Genomic DNA, 26,815 nt, shown 5'->3' with positions numbered 1-26,815 from the left:
TGTTTAATTATTTAAACACAGCACACATGTAAAACGCTAGCTTTTGACCAAGCATAGGGCCGCTAGCTATCAGCTAACTTAACAAGCTAACGTAACGGTCTACATCTTCACTCTCCAGTATTATTTTTCTTTTACTTTTTTTTTCTTTTTTTTCTTTTTTCTTTTCCAGTGTTATTTTTCTTAATTCAAGGCTAAATCACCCAGTCCTAACACGGGGACAAAAACCTATCAAAATAAATTAAGAGCAGTGGGATCGAACATCACATTTAATGTGAACAAGCGTGTCGACTTCCCTCTGCAGATGTTCGCGTCTCAACTTCAAGGCCTTTTTTTTTGTGTGTGTGTGTGTGTGTGTGTGTTTACATGAAAACGTAGAAACTTTTAATTGTGGTCCAAACGGGTGTTTCTAATGACATTAGCTGTGACTCTAAGGTACATCATTAAGCCTCGCCACTGCGGCAGCATGCTACGGCACGGAGCGCGAGACTGCATACCTGAATGGAGTGGAGCAATTAGCACTGTAATGAGCAACACCTGTTTTTTTTTTACAGCCAAATATGGTCGCTTAAAATCCAACTTAGACACCGAGCACTGCTGCGTGTTTCCTATCAGTGGCCATTTAATTTGTCCTTGGATGGTTATAGTCAATTTTCTATGTGTTTCTTATGTTGTTTTATTGCCATTATGCTCTGTTTATTTTATATTCCTAGTGGCCCCGGCAGACCTGTTTACCCAAAATGTTTGGGCGTTTTTTTTTTTCCACCTGTAGTCTAGTTTTGTAGCAAGACCTACAAATGGAGAATATGGCGGAAAAAATTGATGTCCCAAATTCCACGCCGCATTGCGTTTTGGGCAAACTGATTAAACTACATCCCAGGGTGGCGTAATGATGGCTATAGAAAATGGGATAGATGGATGGATGGATGGATGCAGATCCATAGATAGAGTTTGGTTTCAGCAGGATAACAAGATGGCGTCCATATGTCATGTGACCAGCAGTTGACCAATCACAGCGTAGTGTTCATTACAACCATCTTCATGCAACTTGATGTTCTTGTGACTACAGTTGGACAGAAGTTTTGCCATCCGTCCATCTGTAGTGTTAAAAACACTGTGATTGGTCAACTGCTGGTCACATGACACATGGACGCCATCTTGTTACCCTGCTGAAACCGAGTTGGCCAAACTCTCTCTATCAGCGGCTCTGCATCCAACCATCCATGGATGGATTTAAACGAGGAATCTACTGAGGCAGGTTCTCAGGATGGTTGGATTTTGAAGAATGGATTTAATGGCGCGTCTCTTGTAAATCCAACTTGTTGACGTGAACACGCGTCACGAGTGAGAAAGGGGTAATTATGCTCGAGCACGAGCATTATGTTCACTCCCACACAATCCCGACAAGAGTGCTAATCAGGCGAAATTAGCCGTCCTATTCTGGGATGTGCATGCATTCACGCGGCGTCGTGCATCAAGTCGGGAAGACACAAATTGGCAGATGAAACAAGTTCTAATGGATGTTCTCAACTGCTAAACATTCTACACACATTCGGAAAAAAATCAATAATTTTCTCCCTACTGCGGGGTCACACAGACGATGTTTAAAAATGAAATCTGGGTCCACGGGAAAAGGTAGTTCACATTGTCAAAACAACAGGTGGGGCTGTAACCTGTAACCATTTTGGTTATTCAGAAAATAGGCACATCTGTGAGTGTATTTCAACATTTCAAAGGCGCGGCACATGAAAATGTACAATAGCAATCACGGAATAATGTCTTTATGGTGAAGCAACATCTGGCTCATTATCTGGTTATTTTTGCATTCTTTGTTTCAAGTAAACAACTGTATGTTGCACGGCAGGCGCATCTATTAAATATTTTTAGAATTGAGTCTTCTACCAATTATCTCATTAAGTAATCGAGTAATTGGATAATAATTTGCATTAACTCATTCAGTCCCAGCCATTTTCACTGAAGCAACCTCCTTCGCTGCCGGCTGTTTTACTGGATTTTGACTGATTCTGATTTTGCAAGGTCCGCAGAATATTGTGTTCTGTTGCTATGAAAACATGGAACCTACCAGAAGATTAGAGTTTCTTCTTTCATCAGGAAAAAAAGTATATTTGCATCTGTTTCCGTTTTGCAGCAATTAGCATTATAATATAGCCAAATTTCATCATTATTCACAAACCTGTTGAAAACACTGTCAAAAAGAGCTTGTTGCAACATGGCCCTGGCTGATCTCTTATACTGTGCTGCCACCTACTGGCCGTTTTTTGCAATAACTACCATTGCTTTAAGCGACCTCTTCATGTCAGAAGCTGTATCAAAGTCTTCTGTATCCTCTAGCATTAAAAAAAACAAAAAAAACTTATAAATATGTTTTTGAGAGTGCGGGACAAAGTATTAAAAAACTGATATATGTTTTTGGGTTTGAATGAGTTAAACACAATGAGCATGAGTTGCAAGTTTTATTTTTGTCCAATCAGGGTGACTTTCCTAATGCCTGGTGAGTGACGTGGGTGTCAGCGAATGAGAGTGTGAAATTAACTCGAATTACTCGATTAAATGTTGCAGCCCTAATTTTAAATGTGTGATCACGAGGTGACTCCTGAGTCAGGTGACCTTGTATAGTGCATTCTGTGCTTGCTTTACAATATCTCCCTTTCAAGGTATGAACCACAAAGACCACTTGGTGTTTCCCTCTTTTTAATAAAGTAAAACAGAATATATTGCCACATCACAGGGGAACGTTTCAATGAGGGGAGAATTAACATAGAAATAAGTTTCCGCAGTCCAAAGACAAAACGGTACTCGGAAAGTTCCAACTGTGCTCAAAATGTGCCTCTAAACATCTTAAATGAAGCTAAAGCCAAATCCACTTACAAATTCTTTAATCAATAATCCTGCATTTGCATTCGGTAATTTCAGCCTATAACTCACAGGCCATAATTTACCACCCATGTTGTCATTTCTCCTATTGATCCCCAGGATGAAAATATAATTGAAAAGAGATGAATATACTATGTGATGTTATGTATAATTGTATTGGTTACTGAACTTGCTGCCTCACTACATTTCCAGTGGCCATTTTCTCTCAGCCACATCTCTCACACTCATACACACACGCCCACGCACACGCACTCCCAAGCCACTGTTGTGACTTTGAACTAATCCAGGTGGATTACCTATCGATTCTCCATGACTGAACATCATCTTTTCTTTTCACCTCTAAACACCCGTGAGACAATTCACGGTTCTTTCCCATTTTCTCTCTTTTAAAGTGTGTCTTTACTGCTTTCTTGTATACACCTTTAAGTTGCTTTGCTCATTCATTACTGGACACCCCACTGCTTTCAATTTCATCCTGTGCGAACGGAGATTTTTTTTTATTATTATTATTCTTCAACGGTGCCTCCGGCCAAGCGCATGTGTCCAGTCAGACAGCTGAATAAACAGACCACCTAGGGCAAAGCCTCCGACACACTTGAGCGTTTACAAAGCAGGCAATGATGACAGTTTTATTCCTGCGGATGGGGCTGCCAGCGTTTGTGTCTGTGAGGAGGTTTAAAGCACATGTTTTCATGAGTCAAGTGTTTGGATAGAGGAGGAGACTGGAGTCAGGCCAGCGGCAGCAATGGATGAGGTACAACTGGGTAAATGTTGTTATTCCATGTCATGATTACAACGGCGGTGTAAATGTGAAGTCGTTTTGTAGTTTTGGTATTAATTACAAGTGCTAAGAGCGATCGTTGCTAAGAGTGAGCGGTGCGAGTGGATCAAGTTGGTATGTGACTGTGTGAAATTGGTGAAAACAGGGAAGAAAGCAATGTGTATTTCATTAAAAAAAACATTATATATATATATATATTTGGCAATTTGGTATGAGCGTTTTTTTTGGCCATTTTTTTGCGAATGCCAGTCCTGTATGTTGGCTTCAAGTTGTTTAAGTATATAAACACGTATTTTAACAACTACCATAGCTTTGCCTTACAACAGTCAATTTAGCCAAATGCTAACAAGAATGTGGGGCTTTGTAAAGCGCTTTGGGCACCATACGGTGTAGTTAAAGCAGTCTATTTAACAAGAAAATGACTATTATTAACTGATTTGCTCCCCAAAAACAATATAAATACGCTCTAATTAAAATATTACCCGTGTCCCAAAAACGTATGTATACGTTTTTGTTTTCATGCTAGAGCATACAGAAGGCTTTGATGCAGCCTCTCAACTAAAGAAAATGGTTGAAGCAATGGTAGTTATTACAAAAATGACCAACAGGTGGCAGCAGAGTATAAGAGATCAACCAGGCACATGTTGCAAAAAGCTGTTTTCCCCACAGTTTTAAACAGATTTGTGAAAAATGATGAAACTTAACTATATTCTAATGCTAATTGCTGATGAAAGAAGAGAATCTAATATTTTACATTTGGTAGGTTCCGTGTTTTTATAGCAATAGAACACAATGTTCTGTGGGCCCTGCAAAATCAGTCAAAATCCAGTATCACAGCCGGTAGCAAAGGGGGTTGCTTCATTGAAAACGGTTTGGAGTGAAGAAGTTAAGGATTTGGGGAAACCCTGTACATGGTTTTTGGGTGGAGCAAGAACAGATTAATGGCATTTTACTTCATTTCAATGGGGAACAATGATTTGATATACTACTACCACAGCAATATACTGTATAGTTTGGTCATGTTACTAATTATGCTGATAATTTTATAACATTGTCACCACAATTGGCTTCCCTTCTCCAATATGTAGTGAATAGATGTCTAAAGTACATCACACACACGCGAGTCGATGCTTTTTAAAACTCTTCTTGTACAGCCGAGTGTCATCACACAAAGTGAGAAAAAGTTTTCAAGATGGAAAAAGAGAGCGGGCTGACGATGCTTAAACAGAAGCTGACAATCTACCAACAAAAGGGCACAGCAGAAGCCTTGTATAAAAAGTAGGGAATAATATAACGGACGAGGTCAAAAGGGAAAATGTGAGGCGTGTTTGTGTCGTATTGTGCTCAGTAAAATGGAATGCTTGAAGAGTCGTATTGATTGTATGCCTTGCCGTCATAGTCGTTGCAGCCGCAATCTTCTGGCGGTAGATAACTTTTTCTTTTCTTAACAGGATCCGTTTGAGAAAATTGCTTTTATTTGACAGTCAGTGTGCAGATAGAATACAATAAAGTGTTCTGATTTAACAAGCGGTGGTTTATAGCGTTTTGAGAACCTGCAAACAATAAAGTATCCACTCCTAACAGAAGAAGTTTCTGCATTTAAGTAATCTTTTAGAAACTGTCAAGGTTGTTGTAGGTAATTTTAGACATTAAATACCTTGTATATTTTGTTTGTATTTCTTGGTAACTGCTTTGCAATTTGGCTTCGTCGCTGTCAAGGTTATAAAGAAAACCCGTTAACGCTACGTGTTCGAATTAAAGGTACGTGTCAGTGTGATGCACGCAAAACTATTTGTAGCCAAACTCACACTCACGCTCATGTGGTCAAAATAATCACTCTCAAATGTACGTGTTGGCATAGCAACTAGGAACCTGTGGCCTTGTCATTCTCAAGACTGAAACGCACGACTGTTCCTAATTTGTGTCCTTGTAAACATTGTTAATTGGAGATCAATGCTAAGAATAGAATATAATTATAATCCAATGGATGGAATCATGAACATAGTAATTTAGTTAATAATAAAGTACCCCTCTACAGTGACACAAGTGATTTACCGATAGAGAGCAAAACTACATGAATGAAAAGTCAAGATGTAGGCGTAACTGGTAATAGGATCAGTGCGAACCAACATCTGTTTCCATCTATGACATCTGACATAGAGAAGATATCCTCTTCCAGGAGCTGTCCTCATTATCCACCCGTCCTTTTACCCCCGTGTTCACTGAAGCACGTTCAAACCTAGGATACCTTTGCCTGTTAGCGTAGGGCTGCTACCAGCAACTGAAACATCTTCAAGCATACCTTGAGCAACCAACCACGTCTTTAACATGACTGTAGTTCTGGAAAACGGCATTATTGCTGATGGTCCTTTTGATCCTCTTGTTCATGAGTGACAGAAAATGTTTTAGAAAACGACAGAGGGCAAAGAGAAGACGACGGAATATTGCAACGTCCAGAGCTAAGGCACAGCAGCGGGGCAAACTAACGTTAGCATGGGTATCCTCAAATGTGTCAAAATGTCTCCTATATAGGTTTTATGTCAGAACCTTGACCCAACACTAACAATAGTACCTGCTTTTGACAGTGAAAAGTAAAGCCCAGGAGGTACCATAGGGTAAAAGTGGCAATATGAGCTGTTAAGTGTCGGAACACAACCAGTAGCTCATAGCTTATGACCCTTTTGTACGAGCTAATGTTGCTACGTGGTACACCGTGCTATTTATCATATCTAGTCATCTGAGCTTTTGACTAGCATTACAAGATACACTGCTTGAAATGACAAAAACACAAATGATAGCATTAGCACTGGACTCTAGTATCATTCCTTACAGTTTCCACTTTCCTGTACACTCTATTTTCTTGTTGCCCTCAGTCTCCTCTCAGATTAAATTTGACTCCCTGCCGTGGGCCAAAAGTAAATTCTGAAGACGCATCCATTGTTTTTAGTCAAGGCCTCGTTCTGGCTGATGCAGCATAACAATTTTGCTTGAGAAAAAAAAACTGAACAAACCAGTCTTAAGTTTGCAACAAAAAATGTCTAGCACCATTCACAATGGTGAGATTATGACTCTGATGACAATTTTTCCGTGATGATGTTTTATACTTCTAAGCAAGAACTCAATTTAAGTATCTAAAGGTCATACTGGATGTAGCTTTTTTCTATTGATCACGGTGTTCAATGATACTCTTCAAAGTTTATGGAACTATTTCTTCCTCAGAGGAACAGATATATGTATTGTAATGGTAGATAGGTCAGGTTTCTGCAAAGGTCATTTTCTTTACTACTGGATCATATTGGCAAGGCAGACTTAATTGTAAAGCACAATTCATACACAGGGCAATTCACAGTGCTTTACAAAAAACAAAAAAAAACAAAGACCAGTTGAGAACATGCAATTACAATTAAAACAATCAATAAAATATAATAATGAGTTTAAAGTAGCACTAAGGAACTTTTTAACCTTAATAAAATATTTTCATAACTCTTCTGATGAAACATCGACTTAAAACTAGTTGAATGTTACTTTTGCTATGGCCTGAGAAGTTCTGTATCATTTTTACTGGCATTAAGCAACTTTTAGGTGGATGGTAGGAACACTGACACACAAAAAACTACAAATGTGCTTTATGGCATACATCACTCCCTTTACCCATTTGTTACAAAGATGGAAGTCAATTTGAATGTCGACTCCCAATGACTGCTTGCCTGGCAGAAGCTGCAAAACAACTGAAAAGTTTTGAGGAGACAAAAAAGAAAAAGAGAAGCTACCCGGATAAAAGGACAGTCAAGGATCCACATTGGCCTGGTTTTCGCTCGCTGTTGTAAGCTCAAAAACGACACTATACGCTTGTCCTCCTGGGAAATATGGTCTTCCTTCAGGCCATAACATTAACACTTTGGTCCATATGGAGCATCCATAATCAACGTAAACTGAAAGTTCTTTAGTGTTGCTTTATTTATAAGAGCAGAGTGCAGATAGAACACTTTCAGTTGGAATAAGCACAGCTGAACAGGATCATTTTCAGTCTAGACTTAAACATTGTCACAGTAAAAGCCTGTCTCACATCATCAGGAAGGCTGTTCCCGAGTTTAGCTGCCTGGAATTGAAACACAGCTTCACCGTGTTTAGTTCTAACTCTGGACATCAAGAGAAGACATGTCCCTGAGGTTGTGAAGGTCTGGGATGGTTCATATGGAACCAACATGTCAGAGATGTACTTTGTTGCCAGGCTATGGAAAGACATATACACAACAAAGCTGTTTTAAAGTCTGTTCTCTCAGTGTAGAAACCTGAGCATGGGACTGATGTGGTCGTACTTCTTGGTTCTAGTCAGGACCCAAGCAACAGCGTTCTGGATGTAACTTGGATGTACTCCTGTGAGATGGCCATTACGGTCTTTCCTGAGAGAGATAAATGCGTGGATAGATTCTTTGAGCCAGAAAGTAAGATTTAGACAGTAAAACTCTTGTTTATGTTTTTGAGTTAAAAAAGGCTGATATTATTGAATTAATTTAAAATTTTGTCCATTGTTACCACTCAATTTCAAACCTGGGTGTAAGGTTTTAACATAACAAAAATTTATTGCCGACAACAAAAACTGTTTGCAAACATCCGGTAAAGCGTGAGATGCCATCTTAAGTATTCGTAACTATAGGAAGCATTTAAAGTTGAGCAAAAGAAGTCTCGGAATAGACCCCTGTGGTATCCCACAAGTCACTGCCATCAGCTATACCATGGAGAAGTCCAAAAAGTTCATCAATATGAGGTGTCCGCTTTCACAGAAAGGAATTATTTGATATTTCTAAGATATGCGGGCTTAACAAAATCACACTACACACAAACTCCCTTTCCCCGTGGCAGAAGTATTTTCATTTTTACACAAATATATTTGCAAGTTTATCAGGCTTCATTTAGATGCACATACTTATGCTCAAATGCACTGCGGAGACGAGATAAGCAGGCTCCGGGGATAAACTATTGTTCCTTGAATAAACAACTACTCCTTTGTCTGCTGCATCCTACTCGTCCTCATCCCCTCCCCGCCGTGCGTACGCACACACACACAAAAAACACTCACTCACACTGTAGTGGAATATATGTCAAACCTCATAACGAATCAGCCGACTGCCATTCCTGAAAATGAATGTGGAGCACAATGTGTTTTTCTTTTTTGTGGCTCACCTGGATTAACATCACACATTATCTGGGAGGTCATTGCTTTGCCGTAAGCGCATTTCCCATCCTTGCATGGACTGCAGTGTCCCTTTCTGCTGACTGCCTGGGAGCAGCGTTGGGAAGGTGCCAAGAGGTTTAGGCAGAGTGTGGAGGCGGACAGAGTGGAGAGGCACAGACTTTGCGTATCCGTCGTGTGTATGGTGGAAAATAGAAATGGAGCGTTGGGTGTAGAAATACTAAAATAGGATTCATGACAGCCCTTCCTATTCATAGGGAGGGTGTTTTAAGTTCTTTCCATCAAGCAGTACACTTCAATCCACTTAGGTACTTCAGGCATTTTGTTTATGCGCCTATTGTCAAATATGATGAGGACTCCAAAGTACTACAACAGGTTTTTGGCACCCCTTTGCTAAGAGTACCAGCTGGGAAAAGGGCGGTGCTTGAGCAAGTCGTAAAATGAATTTGTTTCTTCCTAGGATCAAACTGTCATCATCAGGAAGCCTGTATTACTTTAGGTCCAACGTAAACATTCTGGGGACTTTTCAGGGATCATAGTTCGGGTGTCCTGGGATATAATGCCAGCCCAGTTAAAATGATTTTTTTGTTACGTCTATAGCCGTCATTGGCATTTAACTCTGACCGCCAAAAACGTTTAATAACGTTTAGTAAAATCCAAATGAGTGCCGCCAAAAACGTTAAAAGACGTTAACTATGTTTTTTTTGGGGGAGGAGGAAAGCCTTGGCCAGCTGTGCTCAAAGTATCAAGCAAATCGAGTTAGTATAATGACTATTTATGGGCACTAGATGGCAGCGATGACTCTCTTTGGACAAGATCGGGTAGGAGTCAGTAGTAGAAGACGTGAGGTGGAGCTAGAGTGTTGAGGGGAGAATGGCTGAGGAAGTGAAAATGGCGAAAGGAAAATGGTTGGCAGTCAAAGAGTTAATGAGACTCTAAATTGTAAATGTGAGCATCTGTGATTGGTTGTTTCTCACTGTGCCCTGTGATTGACTGGCAACGAGTTAAGGGGTACATACACCCTTACCTCTCGCCCCAAAGTCAGTTGGGATTGACTCATGATCATCTATGACTCTCGTGAGGGAATAAATGAATGGATGGGTATCAACGCTCTCTGCGGCCCCAAATGGTAGCCGGTTCCAAAGACGAGGGCCGCAGACTTGGACCCACGCCTCCCTGTGGGTCCAAGAGCTGAGTCGGCGTCTTATAACATGCCAGTATCAAAAGGACCTGAAGGTCTGTGAGTGTCAATATTTGAAAAGATCTGCTAGGTAAGAGATACTGAGACCATGATGGCTTTTATGAATTAATAAAAAAGAATCTTAAAATCGATCCCTAAAACACACCGCGCTAATGTAGAACCTCTAAAAACATTATCATGTTCTTTGCTTCTGCTCCTCGTCAGCAAATGGGCTGCTGAATTCTGCAGTAATTGTAAGTTACTAGGTTTTTTTTTAGGAAGCTCCTGCTGTAATCAATACCGCTGGACATAAAAGTGTGCTTTCTTGAGAGAGAAGCAGACATTGTGTTTTTTAGGTTGTCGAAATCATATTTTCACTCTCTTTAACATATGTAATCGAGTGAGCTCAAGAGTCAAAGATAACTAAAAGGTTAGTGTTGTCATGGTTGAGCTGTAGCAAATGATCTGCCATCAAAATACAGTTGAAAGCCTGCGGTCAGCAGAAGAAAGGGAAACGTGAAGATGACTATCATAATAACAACTTTCTTGATAGCTCCTATAAAAACAAATGTCCACAAAGTGAGTACAGCACTGTAGATAAAAACACAATAAGATACCAATTGTCATGATCAAACAGCTATGTTATATAAGACCAACATCAACAAACATCGCGAGGCCCCAAGCAAAACTCTTAAAACTCTTCTGATGTCTCTGCTAAGTGGCAGCATAACAAATACAAAAGTGGTTGACCTAAAATTGAACCTTGTGGAACACCGTTTTCACACATGGTGACATAAAGTTGTCTGGTAAAATTCAAAACAGTACCCGAGAGGCTGATCGTATTGCACAGCCGGTTACAGAATGTTGTGATTGACCATATTGGTCGTTGCTATGTCTGGACCGAGATTTTTCCCAAAACACAATTGAAATATAAATATAAAATGATTTACCGGTTGTGTTGTGATTGGTTGTTTATCATCAGACTCCTCTTTGCAGTCACTGCTATCCTTCTGTGGTGGCATCACAATAAAAGCCAAAGAAAAAAAACACAGGTGTGGAGATGCTAACTTAGCTAAATTCTTAAAAAAAAAATTATAGTACAATACAGTACGGTTCAGCCTGCTTTGAAATCACACGGTAAGACAGATCAGGATTTACAGTGTCCCGGAGCCAACAGTGTGAAATTCAGCTCAACTTAGCACTTGATGGAAACATTCTATTTCATCCCTTTAGCTTGGAAGTAGAAGCTGTGAGATCAAGAAGGTAAGGAAAAGGTCAAGCCGTTTCCTTTTAAAGAAAATCAACCAAATGGAATCACTTTTTCTTTGAGCATCTCCGCTGCTGCTTGTGAGCAGGAGGAAAGAAAAAAAGAAGGCTGGCGTGTTCATATAGAAATCTAATGATGGTGTCAGAGATCGAGACAAGCATATTACAAACCCTGCTGGTGGTCCAGGTGGCGGGAACCATCTCGCCTCATTACGGAATATTATACAGAAAGCGGCCATGTCGTTCCCCGACCACCACCTGTTCCGGGGAGCGTCGACGTCAGCGACGGACGAGGAGAAACGAGTGGGGAGGCGCGATGAACGTTTCTGGCCGGGAGCCCGGCGGGAATCTTTTCATATTTCACGTGTGATTGATGGGCCGCTCCAAATGTAATTATGTTGAACAAACCTCCAGTCGGGAGAAGAACGAGTGGTCGAGAGATGCGCATCGTCGAGCTCTTGATGAAATGCGCTCCATCGCGCGCGAGGAAGATGTTGTTGGCAGGGTGCGAGAGAATACACAGTCTGAAGTGCAAAGATAAGACAAGTCAAAAGGATCACACACACGTATGTTGAGTTGTGTTGTGGGTGGACCAGACATCAGCTTTCTCCTTCTTCTGGTTCTTGCCGTTTCATAGGAAGACCTCTTTGAATAGCCCCGTGGTCTTAACACCAACGCAGAGATAACAAGCTCCTCTTTTGTGACACCAGTATGGGCTTTGAAAATGCGTCATTGACAGCAACAGCATAGTATAGAAGAAAGTCCACCGAAAGCTAGTGTGCTTCAGTTGTATTGTGTATTTTGTATATATTAACTCATTCACTGCCATTGACGGCTATAGACGTAAAACATTCATTTAAATTATTTCTATTAGTTTCACATTTTTTTTCACTTTTGTTAACAAGATTGTGAAAACCTAGATTTTTTTTATTGTACATTTAGAACAGATGTAAAATTTGTGATTCATCGTGAGTTAACGATTGAAGTCATGCGATTAACTCTTTGACTGCCATGGACGTTAAAAGACGTCAAGTAAAAACCTACGGAGGGCCGCCAATGACGTTAAAAGATATCATCCAATTTATTTATTTATTTATTTTTAAACGGGTGGAGGGAAGCCTTGGCGAGCTGTGGTGAAAGTTTCAAGCAGATCTAGTTAGCCTAATGACTATTTTTGGCCCCTAGATGGCAGCAATGACTCTCTTTTGACAGTCTGCTACTTGCTATTACCCGGAAAAAAAGTCCGTCAAGAAAGTGTAACGTCTGCACGCGAAAGGAGCCATCGCAAGTGAAACTAATCTGTTGTGCAAATCCTGCTGCATCTCCTTGCACGCATGGGAGCGTTATAAAAAGAAAAACTGTATTCGAAACATCCACATAATTGTAAATAGTACCACAGTTGTACACATTTGTAAATAGTTTGCAAAATTGTTTTGTCAAATTGTTACACTGTTGAATGTAAATAAACGTATTTTGCAACCAAAAAACACTTTTTCATTGTTGGTGATAGCGTTTTACAGAAGTAAAGCACTATTTAGGTGTTTGTGGCATCATTCATGGACAAAAAGAAGTGTAGAATTCACTAGAGTGCATGAAATAACATCGTTTCACAAAAAGCTCTTTTTCTCCGCTTTTTGTTTCAAAACAGAGCATTTCGGTGAAACTAACCATTTTCTATTGTTGATTACTGAAGAACGGAATAAGGTAGAAACAAACTTTTTTTTCTGATGAAAGATGAGAGTTCAATCTTTCATTTGGTAGTATGTGTGTTTCCATAGTCCAAACACAACATTTTCTGTGGACCTTGAAAGATCAGTCAAAATGCTTAAATCGGCTGGCACTGGCGACATCCCGTTTCTGAAAACGTCTGGCAGTCAGAGTTAATTACAATAAAAAATTGTAATTGCCTGACACCCCTAATTTTTTTATTTTATTTTTTATTTTTATTTTAATTAGGGTCATCAGTCGATTAAAATTTTTAATTGTAATTAATCGCATGACTTCAATAGGCAATAGTCAGTTAATCGTGATTAACTCACGATTAATCACACATTTTATATCTGTTCTAAATGTACAATAATTTTTTTCTAGGTTTTCATACTCTTGTTAACAAAAGTGGAAAAAAATGTGAAACTAATAGAAATAGTTCAAATTTTTGACGTCTATAGTCGTCAATGGCAGTGAATGAGTTAAACAATATTATGTTTTATGCTTGCAGTTTTTTGTGTATGTTAAGATATGTTTACATTTGTTTTAGGACAGCATTTATCGAATATTTTTTGAATCCAGCATTCTACCGATTATTCCATCAATTAATCAGATTTACATAGTTTTTTTTTTAAATTAAGCACCAAAAAGTAGATGAGTGTATGTGTGGCTTTATAAGATGGGGGCTGGTCTGGTGATTGACGTGGGAGTCAGAAAATGAGAGTGTGTGTGTGTGTGTGGGGGGGGGGGGGGGGTAATGTTCTAAAACCTAGTTAAACCGAACTGAATTAAGGGGAAAAAACAAAATAATATTAACTCATTCACTCCCAGCCATTTTTACTGGATTTTGACTGATTTTGCAAGGCCCACAGAATATTGTGTTCTATTGCTATAAAAACATGGAACCTACCAAAAGAAAGATTATAATCTCTTCTTTCTTCGGGGAAAAAAAAAGTATATTTGTATCTGCTTCCGTTATGCAGCAATTAGCATTAGAACATAGCTGAGTTTCATCATTATTCACAAATCTGTTAAAACCACTGGGGAAAAGAACTTGTTGCAACATGGCCTTGGTTGACCTCTTATACTATGCTGCCACCTGCTGGCAATTTTCTGTAATAACTACCATTTTTTAAGCGACCTCTTCAGGTCAGAGGCTGCATCAAAGCTTTCTGTATGCTCTAGCATAAAATTAAAAAAAAAACATAAATAAATCTTTGGGACACTTAAAACATTTGAAATAGAACGTATTTACGTTTTTGGGACCAAATTAGTTATTTTGCTAAAATGAGAATTCCAAAGCTGCTATACAGTATAACCCTCCTCTAGCTTCTTACCTGTTGTTTTTTTCTGATTCATAAATCGAACACTCTATTTAAGGGAGCCATTTATTCGTATAAAAAATTTTTTTTTTGCATTGATTAATATAATAAGCCACTATTTGGTAAACATCTGGTTTAGGCCTCAAATTGCTTTTTTTTGCTATTTTTCTTCTGACATGACTGAGACGTCCTCATTAACATACGGAAGCGTTTGAGCTGAGCGACGTGGTCTCTCAGCATTCACACTTTCAGAGCGAATAGCAATGAATTGCTTTACGTATTAGCATGAAAACGGAATAATTGGACATGATTCATGCGGAATTACAACGCGCGATGTCTGTCGGAAGGCCGCATAAACACATCTGAAAGCGCGACGTACATATTTTGGCATACGTCGTGATAAGTAGGGAGGGAATCATAATAATAGTATGCCGGTGATGAAGCATATGTAAATGAGGGACCTGGTTGGGAGGAAATCAACTTTATTACCCGCCGCGCCGCGCCGCGCTCTTCTTGATTGACACCGGCAAATGTTACGCGCACACACCTTCCTCAAGGTGCCGCGACCCGTTGCACTGTCGCTTCCCGTTGGATAAATTGTATCTAAATATATTTAGCAGCATTCCCTTCATGTAACCCGGGTCGCTTTCAATTCAATTCCAAGGGATTTATTGGCTAAGCGCCATCGCCTGATACAATTTGCGCACTACTCTGCTATTTCTCTCCACTCATTATTGCAGCTTGTTTTATAACTTTGCGTATTTATTACATCCTGACTGGCTCCAGGGATCGTTTCCAAGTCTGCACCTTTAATGTGCTAATGCCGCCATTCTCACGCTCCCTTCATTTATAAGGAATTATAGGATCTATTTCCATTTATGTGTAACTTGGCCTGCATGGGATTTACTGCATATCCAAATGAGTCGGCCTGGAAATGGAAGCTATATATTTGCCATTGTTATGGGACAAATAGTAAAAATGTTATCGTTGTGCCCTTGAATAGATCTGTCACAATGCTGATAAAGTCGTGCCATGGAAAATGCGGCATGCCACAGAGCTTATGAATAAAATTACTTTCATACAAATGTGATGGCGTTCACAGATATTTTCAATCATTTGCTAAAATTAATGTGTACTTCAGAGTGCTTTTATCTTCACCATACGTTATATTGTATTGAATTAATTAAAAAATGAAAAAAATACCTTTATTGATTTAAATTTAAAAATTCAAAATTATTCTTAACATTTAAAGAAATATTTCAAACCAAAATACATTTTATGTGCAAAATTTATAAACCTAATCTGTAAAATATGCCTTTATTGATTTAAATAAAAAATTCAAAATTATTCATAACATTTAAAGAAATATTTCAAACCAAAATACATTTTATGTGCAAAATTTATAAACATAATCTGTAAAATATGCCTTTATTGATTTAAATAAAAATTTCTAAATTATTAATAACATTTAAAGAAATATTTCAAACCAAAATACATTTTATGTGCAAAATTTATAAACCTAATCTGTAAAATATGCCTTTATTGATTTAAATAAAAAATTCTGAATTATTAATAACATTTAAAGAAATATTTCAAACCAAAATACATTTTTTATATGCAAAATAAATAAACATCATCTGTAAAATATGCAAAATTATGATACTTTTTAATAGAAATTTGATGGGCTTTAAACTTTTCACAAATATTTTTAATTTTATAAAATACGTTATATTGTGTTAAATTAGTAAACACTGTGTAAAATATGCCTTTATTGATCTAAATAAAAAATTCAAAATTATTAAGAACATTTAAAGAATTAATAAAAATAATAAATTAATCAAAATAATCTGTAAAATATGCCTTTATTGATTTAAATAAAAATTTCTAAATTATTAATAACATTTAAAGAAATATTTCAAACCAAAATACATTTTATATGCAAAATAAATAAACATCATCTGTAAAATATGCAAAATGATGATACTTTTTAATAGAAATTTGATGGGTTTTCAAACTTTTCACAAATATTTTTAATTCTATAAAGTACGTTATATTGTATTAAATTAGTAAACACTGTGAAATATGCCTTTATTGATCCCCAAAAAATCTAAATGATTAATAACATTTTAAGAATTAATACAATTAATGAATTAATCAAAATAATCTGTAAAATATGCCTTTATTGATTTAAATAAAAACTTCTAAATTATTAAGAACATTTAAAGAAATATTTCAAACCAAAATACATTTTAGGTGCAAAATTAATAAACATAGTCCGTAAAATACGCAAAATGATTATATTTTTTAATAGAAATCTGATGGGTTTTCAAACTTTTCACAAATATTTTTAATTTTATAAAATACGTTATATTGTATTAAATGAGTAAACACTGTAAAATATGCCTTTATTGATCTAAAAAAATTCAAAATTATTAATAACATTTAAAGAATTAATACAAATAATAAATTAATAAAAAATTATCTGTAAAATATGCCTTTATTGATCTAAATAAAATTTTCATTTAAACATTTAAAGAAATATTTCTAACCAAAACACATTTTATGTAAAATATTTTTGATCTAATCAAATGTAAACTACTTTTTTTTTTTCAGACTGATACCAGTACTCAACTGTTGTATCACAGAAACCGATACCAAGTACCGACACCACCAGTACTTTTGATACATAAAAGATTTCCCTCAAAAAACAATGACAGATCATTTTATAGACTTATATATCTGAAAATAATTTTTTTCCTTAAAACAGCATGAATGTCAATTTTCTATTCTTCGCATTTCTAATTTGTAGTTCCTGATATTATTTGAAGAGGTCCCAAAATGGCCACGAGATGTTTTGTGCACTTACGGGATGGATGGTCGAAGCACTGAGCACAATCTTATGTGTTAAAAATCTTGCCTGTTAAAAAATGGTACTGCTCAATTTATACAGAGAGTCCGAGAGACCTTGTATTAATTAACAACTCATCATTATTTATTATCGTGGTTGTAGTTTACGCCGGAGGAAATAGAACTCCCAACAGCAACAGTGAAAGGTGTCACACAAGGGACTCGCCTAGCTAACATTTTAATAATGTATATTGTTTACAGCATTATTTAGTCATGAATGCGACTAACCGCACAATCAATTCACAATGAATTTTTTAACTTGTGGGGACAAATCTGATCAATATATGATGAAGTGTCACTGTGTGAGGAATTGCTCAAGAGCTGACGCCAGCGTCTTCCTTCCTGCCAGACTTTGACCCCAACCTCGGGATGATGGCCGGCATCACCCCCATCAACCCCTTGATGCCCGGCCTGGGCATGGTGGCCGCGCCCCTGTCGCACGACGTGCCCGTCGTCAAGGAGATCATCCACTGCAAGAGCTGCACCCTCTTCCCCCCCAACCCCAGTAAGTCCGGTTAGAACCTGCACCGCTACACTCTTCCTCTAGTCATTGTATTAGTAGTGCTGTCACTATTGAATATTTTTAGAATCGATTCATCTATCGATTCTATCTACGATTGTATGACGAGCTGGGATAGGCTCCAGCACCCCCCGCGACCCTAGTGAGGAATAAGCCGGTTAAGAAAATGGATGGACAATCTATCGATGATTCAATCGATTTAATCGACTAATCGGATTGATTTTCATTTTGCATTAGTGTATTACAAAAAGTATTGAATATTTTTAGAATCACTTAATCTATCAATTATTCAATCGATTAATCGACCAATCGGATTCATTTTCATTTTGCATCAAAGTGTATTACAAATAGTGCTGTCACTATCGGACATTATTAGAATCGATGAATCTATTGATTATTCAATCGATTAATCGACTAATCTGATTCATTTTCATTTTGCATTAGTGTATTACAAATAGTGCTGTCACTAACGAATATTTTTAGAATCGATTAAGCTATCGATTATTTAATCGACTAATCGGATTCAATTTTCATTTTGCTTAAAAGTGAATAATTTTTATTTTTTTTAACCAATGATTAGTATTTATTTTGTACTTCGTATTTGGATAGTGATTAAAAATAATAATAATGCTGTACTGTGTTATCGATTCTGTCATTTTCCAAACTAAAAACAAATGTTTGCAAATGTCTTATTTTGATTAAACACAAAAGATAATCAGTCTTCTTTCATGAAGAACTGCAGAAATCAGTGAACAATTACTGTTGATATGCTGAAATCTGAGGATTTTGAATTTAAAAATGGCTGAAGGCGATTACTCGGTTATTAAAATTATTAGATAATCAATTACTAAGCAACTGGTCTTTTAAAAATGTTGAAATGCTGAGACTACTCAATGCGAAGAAATATCTTGTTAGACGTCAGATATTTAATCTTGTTTTGTATTTTACTTTTTGCAAATGCCGTTTTATACGCCCCAGTTGAAAACCTTTTGTGTGGATGTGAGTGAATATTAAGTCATTAAAAAAAAAAAAAAAAAAGGCTTCCGTTCTGACTTTTCTCAAAGCAATCAAACTTGTGCCGCTGTTCTTTTTAGCATCAAGTCAGCCCATAATGAGGGTTCACAGTCGCACACAAAAGCAAGCCTGTGATATTTTCAGGTCACATTTGTTTATTCAGACTACGAGTGCGAAGCGCTATTTATCTCCCTTCCACCTCCCCAATTACCGCGAGTCTCAACGGCGGCTGTCACTGGCGGTAGCTTGCCTCCATTTTCACAAGAAAAGTTTGCTCATCGGGACCTCTTATTGTCGCTCTTGATAGCGTCACATTGGGGAGCTTAGCTAAATACACGCATAGTGGCATAATGGTTAACTGCTTTTGGAAGTATACTGTAGCGTGGTGGGAAAAATGTGCTTGTGCCTCAAGCCAGAGTCTATTTTTGACCTTTGTGGTTTTATTTATCGCCTCTTCTTTTTTTTTGGGGTCCCATTTTCTATTTTTCCTTCTGCCTTCTTCTTGTGTTCCCGCCTCGCCTCACATCTCACAATATGTCACGTAAAGCACTTAATCTCCCCGGCGAGCCGACGAAGAAGCCGACATCTGAAGAAACAGATGATTTTCGTCAGGAAAGTTTTGGCTCGCGATTTAACTCTTAAGCCTGCGCGGATGCTTTTTTTAGACTGCAAATGACGGATGGCTCATTATTTGTTGTTCATTTTATTCGATGTGTTTCTCGATACTTGGGATACGATACATGAATGGTACATTTTCGAGTGGAACGATTCGATTTGATTCAGTATGGCTTTTGTCGTGTTTATTGACTCATTTACTCCCAGCTATTTTCACTGACGCAACCCCCTTCGCTCCCGGCTGTTTTATTGGATTTTGACTGATTTTGCAAGGCTCACAGAATATTGTGTTCCATTGCTATAAAAACATGGAACCTACCAAAAGAAAGATTAGCCTCTCTTCTTTCATCAGGAAAAAAAAGTATGCTTCTATCGCTTTCCATTTTGCAGCAATTAGCGTTAGAATATAGCTAAGTTTCACTGTGGGGAAAGCGTTTTTGCAACATGGCCCTGGTTGATCTCTTATACTCTCCTGCCATCTGCTGACCATTTTTTTCCAATGTTTTAAGCGACCTCTTCAGGTCTCTAGCATAAATAAAATAAAATAAAACATAATAAACGTATAAATACGAAAAAATTTATATATATTTTTGGGAGCAAATGAGTAAAAAACAACATGAAATGTTTCCAAAGCCCAAATTGTTCTGGTTAAGTAATAACAAATAAACAATAAATCAGCAGCAGCATCAAACCGAGATAATTTCGATGCGATGTATTTCATGGGCGGTATATTTTACGATTTGATTCGGTTAAATCAAAACCGACTTTGTGATTCAAATTGTTTTTGTTTTTTTTGTTCCACCCAGACTGTACAGAGAGATTATTTATAACAGTATACATAAATTAAATGGCGTATATTTTTGTAAAACGTGATGAAAGAGACCATTTGAACTCTGTTGTAAGCCAAAACAGCAGCACTTAACAGCATGTAAAAATTACGTTGTGCTGTCCTGCATGTTGTAAATTGGTTCCCTGAGCAGAATTAACAAATATTTTACTTTTTGTGGACATGACGTTTTTAACTCATTTGCTCCCAAAAACGTATAGATACGTTCTATTTAAAATGTTTTTAGTATCCCAAAGACGTATTTTGTTTTGTTTTATGCTAGAACATACAATAAGGCTTTGATGCAGCCTCTCAACTGCAAAGAACGGCTGAAGAAATGGTAGTTATTACACAAACGGCCAGCAGGTAGCAGCAGAGTATAAGAGATCAACCAGGGACATGTTGAAAACAAGCAGATTTCCCCACAATTTAAAGCAGATTTGTGAATAATCATGAAACTTAGCTATATTCTAATGCTAATTGCTGCAAAATGGAAACAGATAAAAAATATATACTTTTTTTTTCCTGATGAAAGAAGAGACTGTAATCCTTTTTTTTTTTTTGGTAGATACCATGTTTTTATAGCAATAGAACAGAATATTCTGCGGGCCTCGCAAAATCAGTCAAAATCCAGTAAAACAGCCGGAAGTGAAGGAGATTGCTTCAGCGGAAATGGCTGGGAGTGAATGAGTTAATATTTGATGGTAGAATTCGCTCCACAATGTTTTGAGTCCATTTTTTATGCTCTGGGAATCGACACCACTTTGTTCCATCCAGTTTGCATCAGTTTGTGAATTGTGTCTGTATTTCTGCATACCGGTCTTTATTTAGCTCTCACCTTTACACACTCAAATAAAGCAGTAATGAATTCCGTCTCGCGACAAGCCGCTCCGAAAGCAGCTCTAACATGAGGCGGGTCCACAAATATCACAAAGCGTTAAAGTCGACGATCTGGGGGTCACCTTGGCAAAAACCTTTCCTTATTACAAGCATTTATTTCAAGGTGGGACTGCAGAATTTTGTTCTCCTTGAATATCAATGAGTCCCATTTTGCAAATCAGAACCCTTTTGAATATGCAAACACAAATCAGCGGGAGTCGTATATTGACGATAATAAAGCGTTACAGTCTCGATAGACGGCTCGCGGTCGGAATGATTTGAGTTTGGTAGATCCGTGCTTTTAATGCATGCGGCGGCGGCGGCGGCGGCCGGGGGTTCAATCGCATCTCCAGACCTTTTGTTGTAAGTCATTCCCGTTTTCTCATCTCTGCGCTCTCAGAGCTCATGATTGAGGGTCGCGCCGGAGTCTTGGTTCATCTGGGGACATCCCGCCCGGCGAACGGCGGCTTTTTAACATTTAAAGGAACCGGTCGGGATGTATCAGGAGGAATGTGTCCTGGATTCCTCCTGGAAATCCCGGATGGATTTAACATCCTACCTAAGATTGAAAAGCAGGAATTCTCAGAGGGTGTCTGGGGAATGTGACCTTTAAGACTCGGAAATGGGGAGAGGATATAATATTTACCCGGGGTGTCAAACCTGTCAGATATTTTTATGGGATAGAATGACACCGCCATCAAGTATCAATACGTGGGAATTTTGAGTTACAAACAACAATTTGAGTTATACATAGAATTTTCTGAAAAGATCTTATAGAAAAAAAATCCTGAAAATATCAGTTTTATTTACACAAGTTTTTCTGAAGAAAAAATCGTGCTAAAATTACCTATTTGTGAAATATATTATTTTTGCACATAACATTTTATGAAAAAAAATTACCTCTATTTGCAAAACATTTTTTTTGTTATTTTTATGTATAACATTTTCGTAAAACATTTTGTGGAAAAATTAGCTCAATTTGCAAAATGTGTTTGTTCTTTTTACGCATTAAATATTATGAAATGATCTTATAGAATTACCTTTGTTAACAAAATGTATTTATTTTTATGCAGATGATTTTCTGAAAAAAATTACCACTTTGTGAAATATTTTTGCGCAAAACATTTTCTAAAAAAAAATTGGGAGAAAAATTACCTCTATTTGCGAAATACGTTTGTTGTTCTTTTTATGCATACATTTTTCCAAAAACATTTTGTGGAAATATTACCTCTATTTGCAAAATATGTTTATGTTCTGTTTACGCATAATATTTTCTTAAATTATTTTATAGAAAAATTACCTCTATTAACAAAATAGATTTTTCTTTTATACAGAAGATTTTCTGGAAAAAAATCATTGAAAAATTACCACTTTATGAAATATTTTTGCACAAAACGTTTTCTGAAAACAACTTTTCAAAAAATTACCTTTATTTGTGAAACACGTTTTGAAAACATTTTGTGGAAAAATTACCTCTATTTACAAAATATGTTTATGTTGTTCTTTTTACACATAACATTTTCTGAAATGATCTTATAGAAAAATTACCTCTACAAAATATATTTATTTTTATGCAGTAAATTTTCGGGGGGGAAAATCATGGAAAAATTACATTTTTGTAAAATACATTATTTTTGCACATAACATTTTCTTAAAAAAAAAAATCGGGTAAAATTTACCTCCATTTGCAAAATATGTTTATCCTTTTTTTAAGTATAAAATTTTCTGAAAAGAACTCAGGAACAAAATACCTCTATTTGCAAAATATTTGTTGTTCTTGTGCTGTGCAGCCATCATTGGCAACATGCATAACACATTGCTGTAAGCCGGAAAACTGTTTCAACATGTTAAAAATTTCTTAGCCACAAGAAAAAACGTCTGCTAGAATAAAATAATCCAATGCAGGCAGCATAGTGTAATAGTGTTTTTACATGAGTGTGGTTGCACACGTACTGTTGAGCACCCTGAACTCAGAAAAGGCCCTCGATGCAAAGGAGTTTGACAGCTGCGCTGTAAATAAGTGTTCGATTTGAGGATATAATAAGTAAGAGCAACGCTGATGAAGGAGCCGCGTAATTATATCGTATGTACGTCGTCAAGATGGTTGGTTATGTGTGAGCGCAAAATTAAGTGAGTAAAATCAAATATGAGCGCAACGGTTTGCCTTGACTGCACCAGTGAGCCTTAATCAGAACGCAATATGAGGAATTTTTGCACTGTTTTGTTATAGTATCGTTTTTTTTTTTAACTCATTCACTGCCGTTGACGGCTATAGACGTCAAAAATTCATTTGAACTATTTCTATTAGTTTGACATTTTTTCTCACTTTTGTTAACAAGAGTATGAAAACCTAGACTTTTTTTTTTTTTTTAGAAAAGATTATTAAAAATTAGGGGCGTCAGGGGATTATTATTATTTTTTATTGTAATTAATCGCATGACTTCAATAGTTAACTTTAATAGTTTTTCCCACTTTTGTTAACAAGAGTATGAAAACCTAGAATTGTTTTTATTGTATTAGAACAGATATAAAATTTTGGATTAATTGTGATTTAATTTTTAATAATCTTTTCTTAAAAAAAATAAAATAAAGATTATAACAAATTTGAAAAAAATAATTACAATTATTTTATTTATTTAAAAAAGAAAATAAATGACTATTAAAAATGAGGGGTGTCAGGTGATTAAAATGTTAATCGTAATTAATTGCATGACTTCACTAGTTAACTCATGATTAATCACAAATATTATAGTATATCTGTTCTAAATGTACAATACATTTTTTCTAGGTTTTCATACTCTTGTTAACAAAAGTGAGGAAAAAATGTTAAACTAATAGAAATAGTCCAAATGAATTTTGGACGTCTATAGCCGTCAATGGCAGTGAATGAGTTAAAATGATGGCTCTGTTTAGTGAATCCGCAGCAGTGAAGCTAACTGCATTCAGGTGTTTGGTGTCGGTGTAAAAGTATTGCATATGGCTTCCATCAGAGGCAACCCCCTTTGTCTCAACACCTCGCACAGCGTCCCCTCTGACTGACCTTTATGTTAAGCATTCAAACCTGCAGCCCTTCCCCCCTCCCACCGTCCGAGATTCATTTTCCTCCTCCATCACCTCGCTGTGGATAACCTCACCGCCGGTGTGCATTATCTCCTTTCTCCTTCACTTCCATCTCACCTTTGCTCAGTCCAGCCCGCACCCTTTTTTGCCTCCTCCATATTGGCCTAATTTGTACAATATGAAAGAAGAGAATTGCAAATTGGTGTACATTGAGTAGCTGAGTATGTAGCATAAAGTGGACAAAGGCCATTACCTGACTTTCGTCAAAGTGGGCCTGGGATATCTCCATCCATCAGTTTTCTCCACCACTTGTTCTCATTAGTAACCGGAGCCGATCCCAGCTGAGTTAAGGCGAGAGGCGGGTTCCACCCTGACTGATGGACATTCTACTTCTTGCAATTGGCTAGCGACCAGTAACACACAAAGACTGTGGATAGAAAAACGGTTGTTTTTTGTTTTTTTTATGCAGAAGATTTTCTGGAAAAAAATCATCAAAAAATGACCTCTTTGTGAAATATTTTTGCACAAAACATTTTCTGAAAACAATTTTGAGAAAAATGACCTATATTTGTGAAACACGTTTGTTTTTGTTTTTATGCATACATTTTTTCTGAAAACATTTTGTGGAAAAATTACCTCTATTTGGAAAAAAAGTTGATGTTGTTCTTTTTACACATACAATTTTTCTGAAATGATCTTATAGAAAGATTACCTCAATAAATTTTGTTTTGTTTTTTTATGCAGAAGATTTCCTGGAAAAAAATCTGCAAAAAATGACCACTTCGTGAAATATTTTTGCACATTTTCTGAAAACAATTTTGAGAAAAATTACCTATATTTGTGAAACACGTTTGTTTTTCTTTTTATGCATACATTTTTCTGAAAACATTTTGTGGAAAAATTAGCTCAATTTGCAAAATATGTTGATGCTGTTCTTTTTACATGTACAATTTTCTGAAGTGATCTTATAGAAAAATTACCTCTACAAAATATATTTATTTTTATGCAGAACATTTTCTGGGAAAAAATTATGGAAAAATTACCTTTTTTTAAAATACATTATTTTTGCACATAACATTTGCTTAAAAAAAAATCTGGTAAAAATTATTTTAAAAAATTTTGCACAAAACATTTTCTGAAAACAATTTGGAGAAAAATTACCTATATTTGTGAGACACGTTTGTTTTTCTTTATATGCATACATTTTTCTGAAAACATTTTGTGGAAAAATTACCTATATTTGCAAAATATGTTGATGTTGTTCTTTTTACACATACAATTTTCTGAAATGATCTTATAGAAAAATTACCTCTACAAAATATTTATTTTTATGCAGAACATTTTCTGGGGGAAAAATCATGGAAAAATTACCTTTTTGTAAAATACATTATTTTTGCACATAACATTTGCTTAAAAAAAAATCTGGTAAAAATTATTTTAAAAAATTTTGCACAAAACATTTTCTGAAAACAATTTGGAGAAAAATTACCTATATTTGTGAAACACGTTTGTTTTTGTTTTTATGCATACATTTTTTCTGAAAACATTTTGTGGAAAAATTAGCTCAATTTGCAAAATATGTTGATGATGTTCTTTTTACACATACAATTTTCTGAAATGATCTTATAGAAAAATTACCTCTACAAAATATATTTAATTTTATGCAGAACATTTTCTGGGGGAAAATCATGGAAAAATTACCTTTTTGTAAAATACATTATTTTTGCACATAACATTTGCTTAAAAAAAATCTGGTAAAAATTATTTTAAAATTTTTTGCACAAAACATTTTCTGAAAACAATTTGGAGAAAAATTACCTATATTTGTGAGACACGTTTGTTTTTCTTTATATGCATACATTTTTCTGAAAACATTTTGTGGAAAAATTACCTATATTTGCAAAATATGTTGATGTTGTTCTTTTTACACATACAATTTTCTGAAATTATCTTATAGAAAAATTACCTCTACAAAATATTTATTTTTATGCAGAACATTTTCTGGGGGAAAAATCATGGAAAAATTACCTTTTTGTAAAATACATTATTTCTGCACATAACATTTTCTTTTAAAAAAATCTGGTAAAAATTATTTAAAAAATTTTTGCACAAAACATTTTCTGAAAACAATTTGGAGAAAAATTACCTATATTTGTGAAACATGTTTGTTTTTCTTTATATGCATACATTTTTCTGAAAACATTTTGTGGAAAAATTAGCTCAATTTGCAAAATATGTTGATGTTGTTCTTTTTACACATTCAATTTTCTGAAATGATCTTATAGAAAAATTACCTCTACAAAATATATTTATTTTTATGCAGAACATTTTCTGGGAAAAAAATCATGGAAAAATTACCTTTTTGTAAAATACATTATTTTTGCACATAACATTTGCTTAAAAAAAAAATCTGGTAAAAATTATTTTAAAAATTTTTGCACAAAACATTTTCTGAAAACAATTTGGAGAAAAATTACCTATATTTGTGAAACATGTTTGTTTTTCTTTATATGCATACATTTTTCTGAAAACATTTTGTGGAAAAATTACCTATATTTGCAAAATATGTTGATGTTGTTCTTTTTACACATACAATTTTCTGAAATGATCTTATAGAAAAATTACCTCTACAAAATATATTTATTTTTATGC

The 26,815-nt window shown here is 36.0% G+C and overlaps 1 protein-coding gene across 11 annotated transcripts in view; it reads left to right on the top strand.

The window, feature by feature from the left end:
• Window positions 1–26,815, top strand: part of enox2 (ecto-NOX disulfide-thiol exchanger 2) — a 313,782-nt gene that overhangs the window by 246,123 nt on the left and 40,844 nt on the right. For all 11 annotated transcript variants that reach the window (XM_077577812.1, XM_077577810.1, XM_077577809.1 and 8 more), the window contains one exon: window positions 17,599–17,754. In XM_077577812.1, the coding sequence (XP_077433938.1) occupies window positions 17,599–17,754 (156 nt within the window). The remainder of the gene's footprint in view (window positions 1–17,598; window positions 17,755–26,815) is intronic.

Source organism: Vanacampus margaritifer, chromosome 10, assembly GCF_051991255.1.
Source record: "Vanacampus margaritifer isolate UIUO_Vmar chromosome 10, RoL_Vmar_1.0, whole genome shotgun sequence".
Lineage (NCBI taxonomy): Eukaryota > Metazoa > Chordata > Actinopteri > Syngnathiformes > Syngnathidae > Vanacampus > Vanacampus margaritifer.
This window is presented reverse-complemented; position numbering and strand designations above follow the sequence as displayed.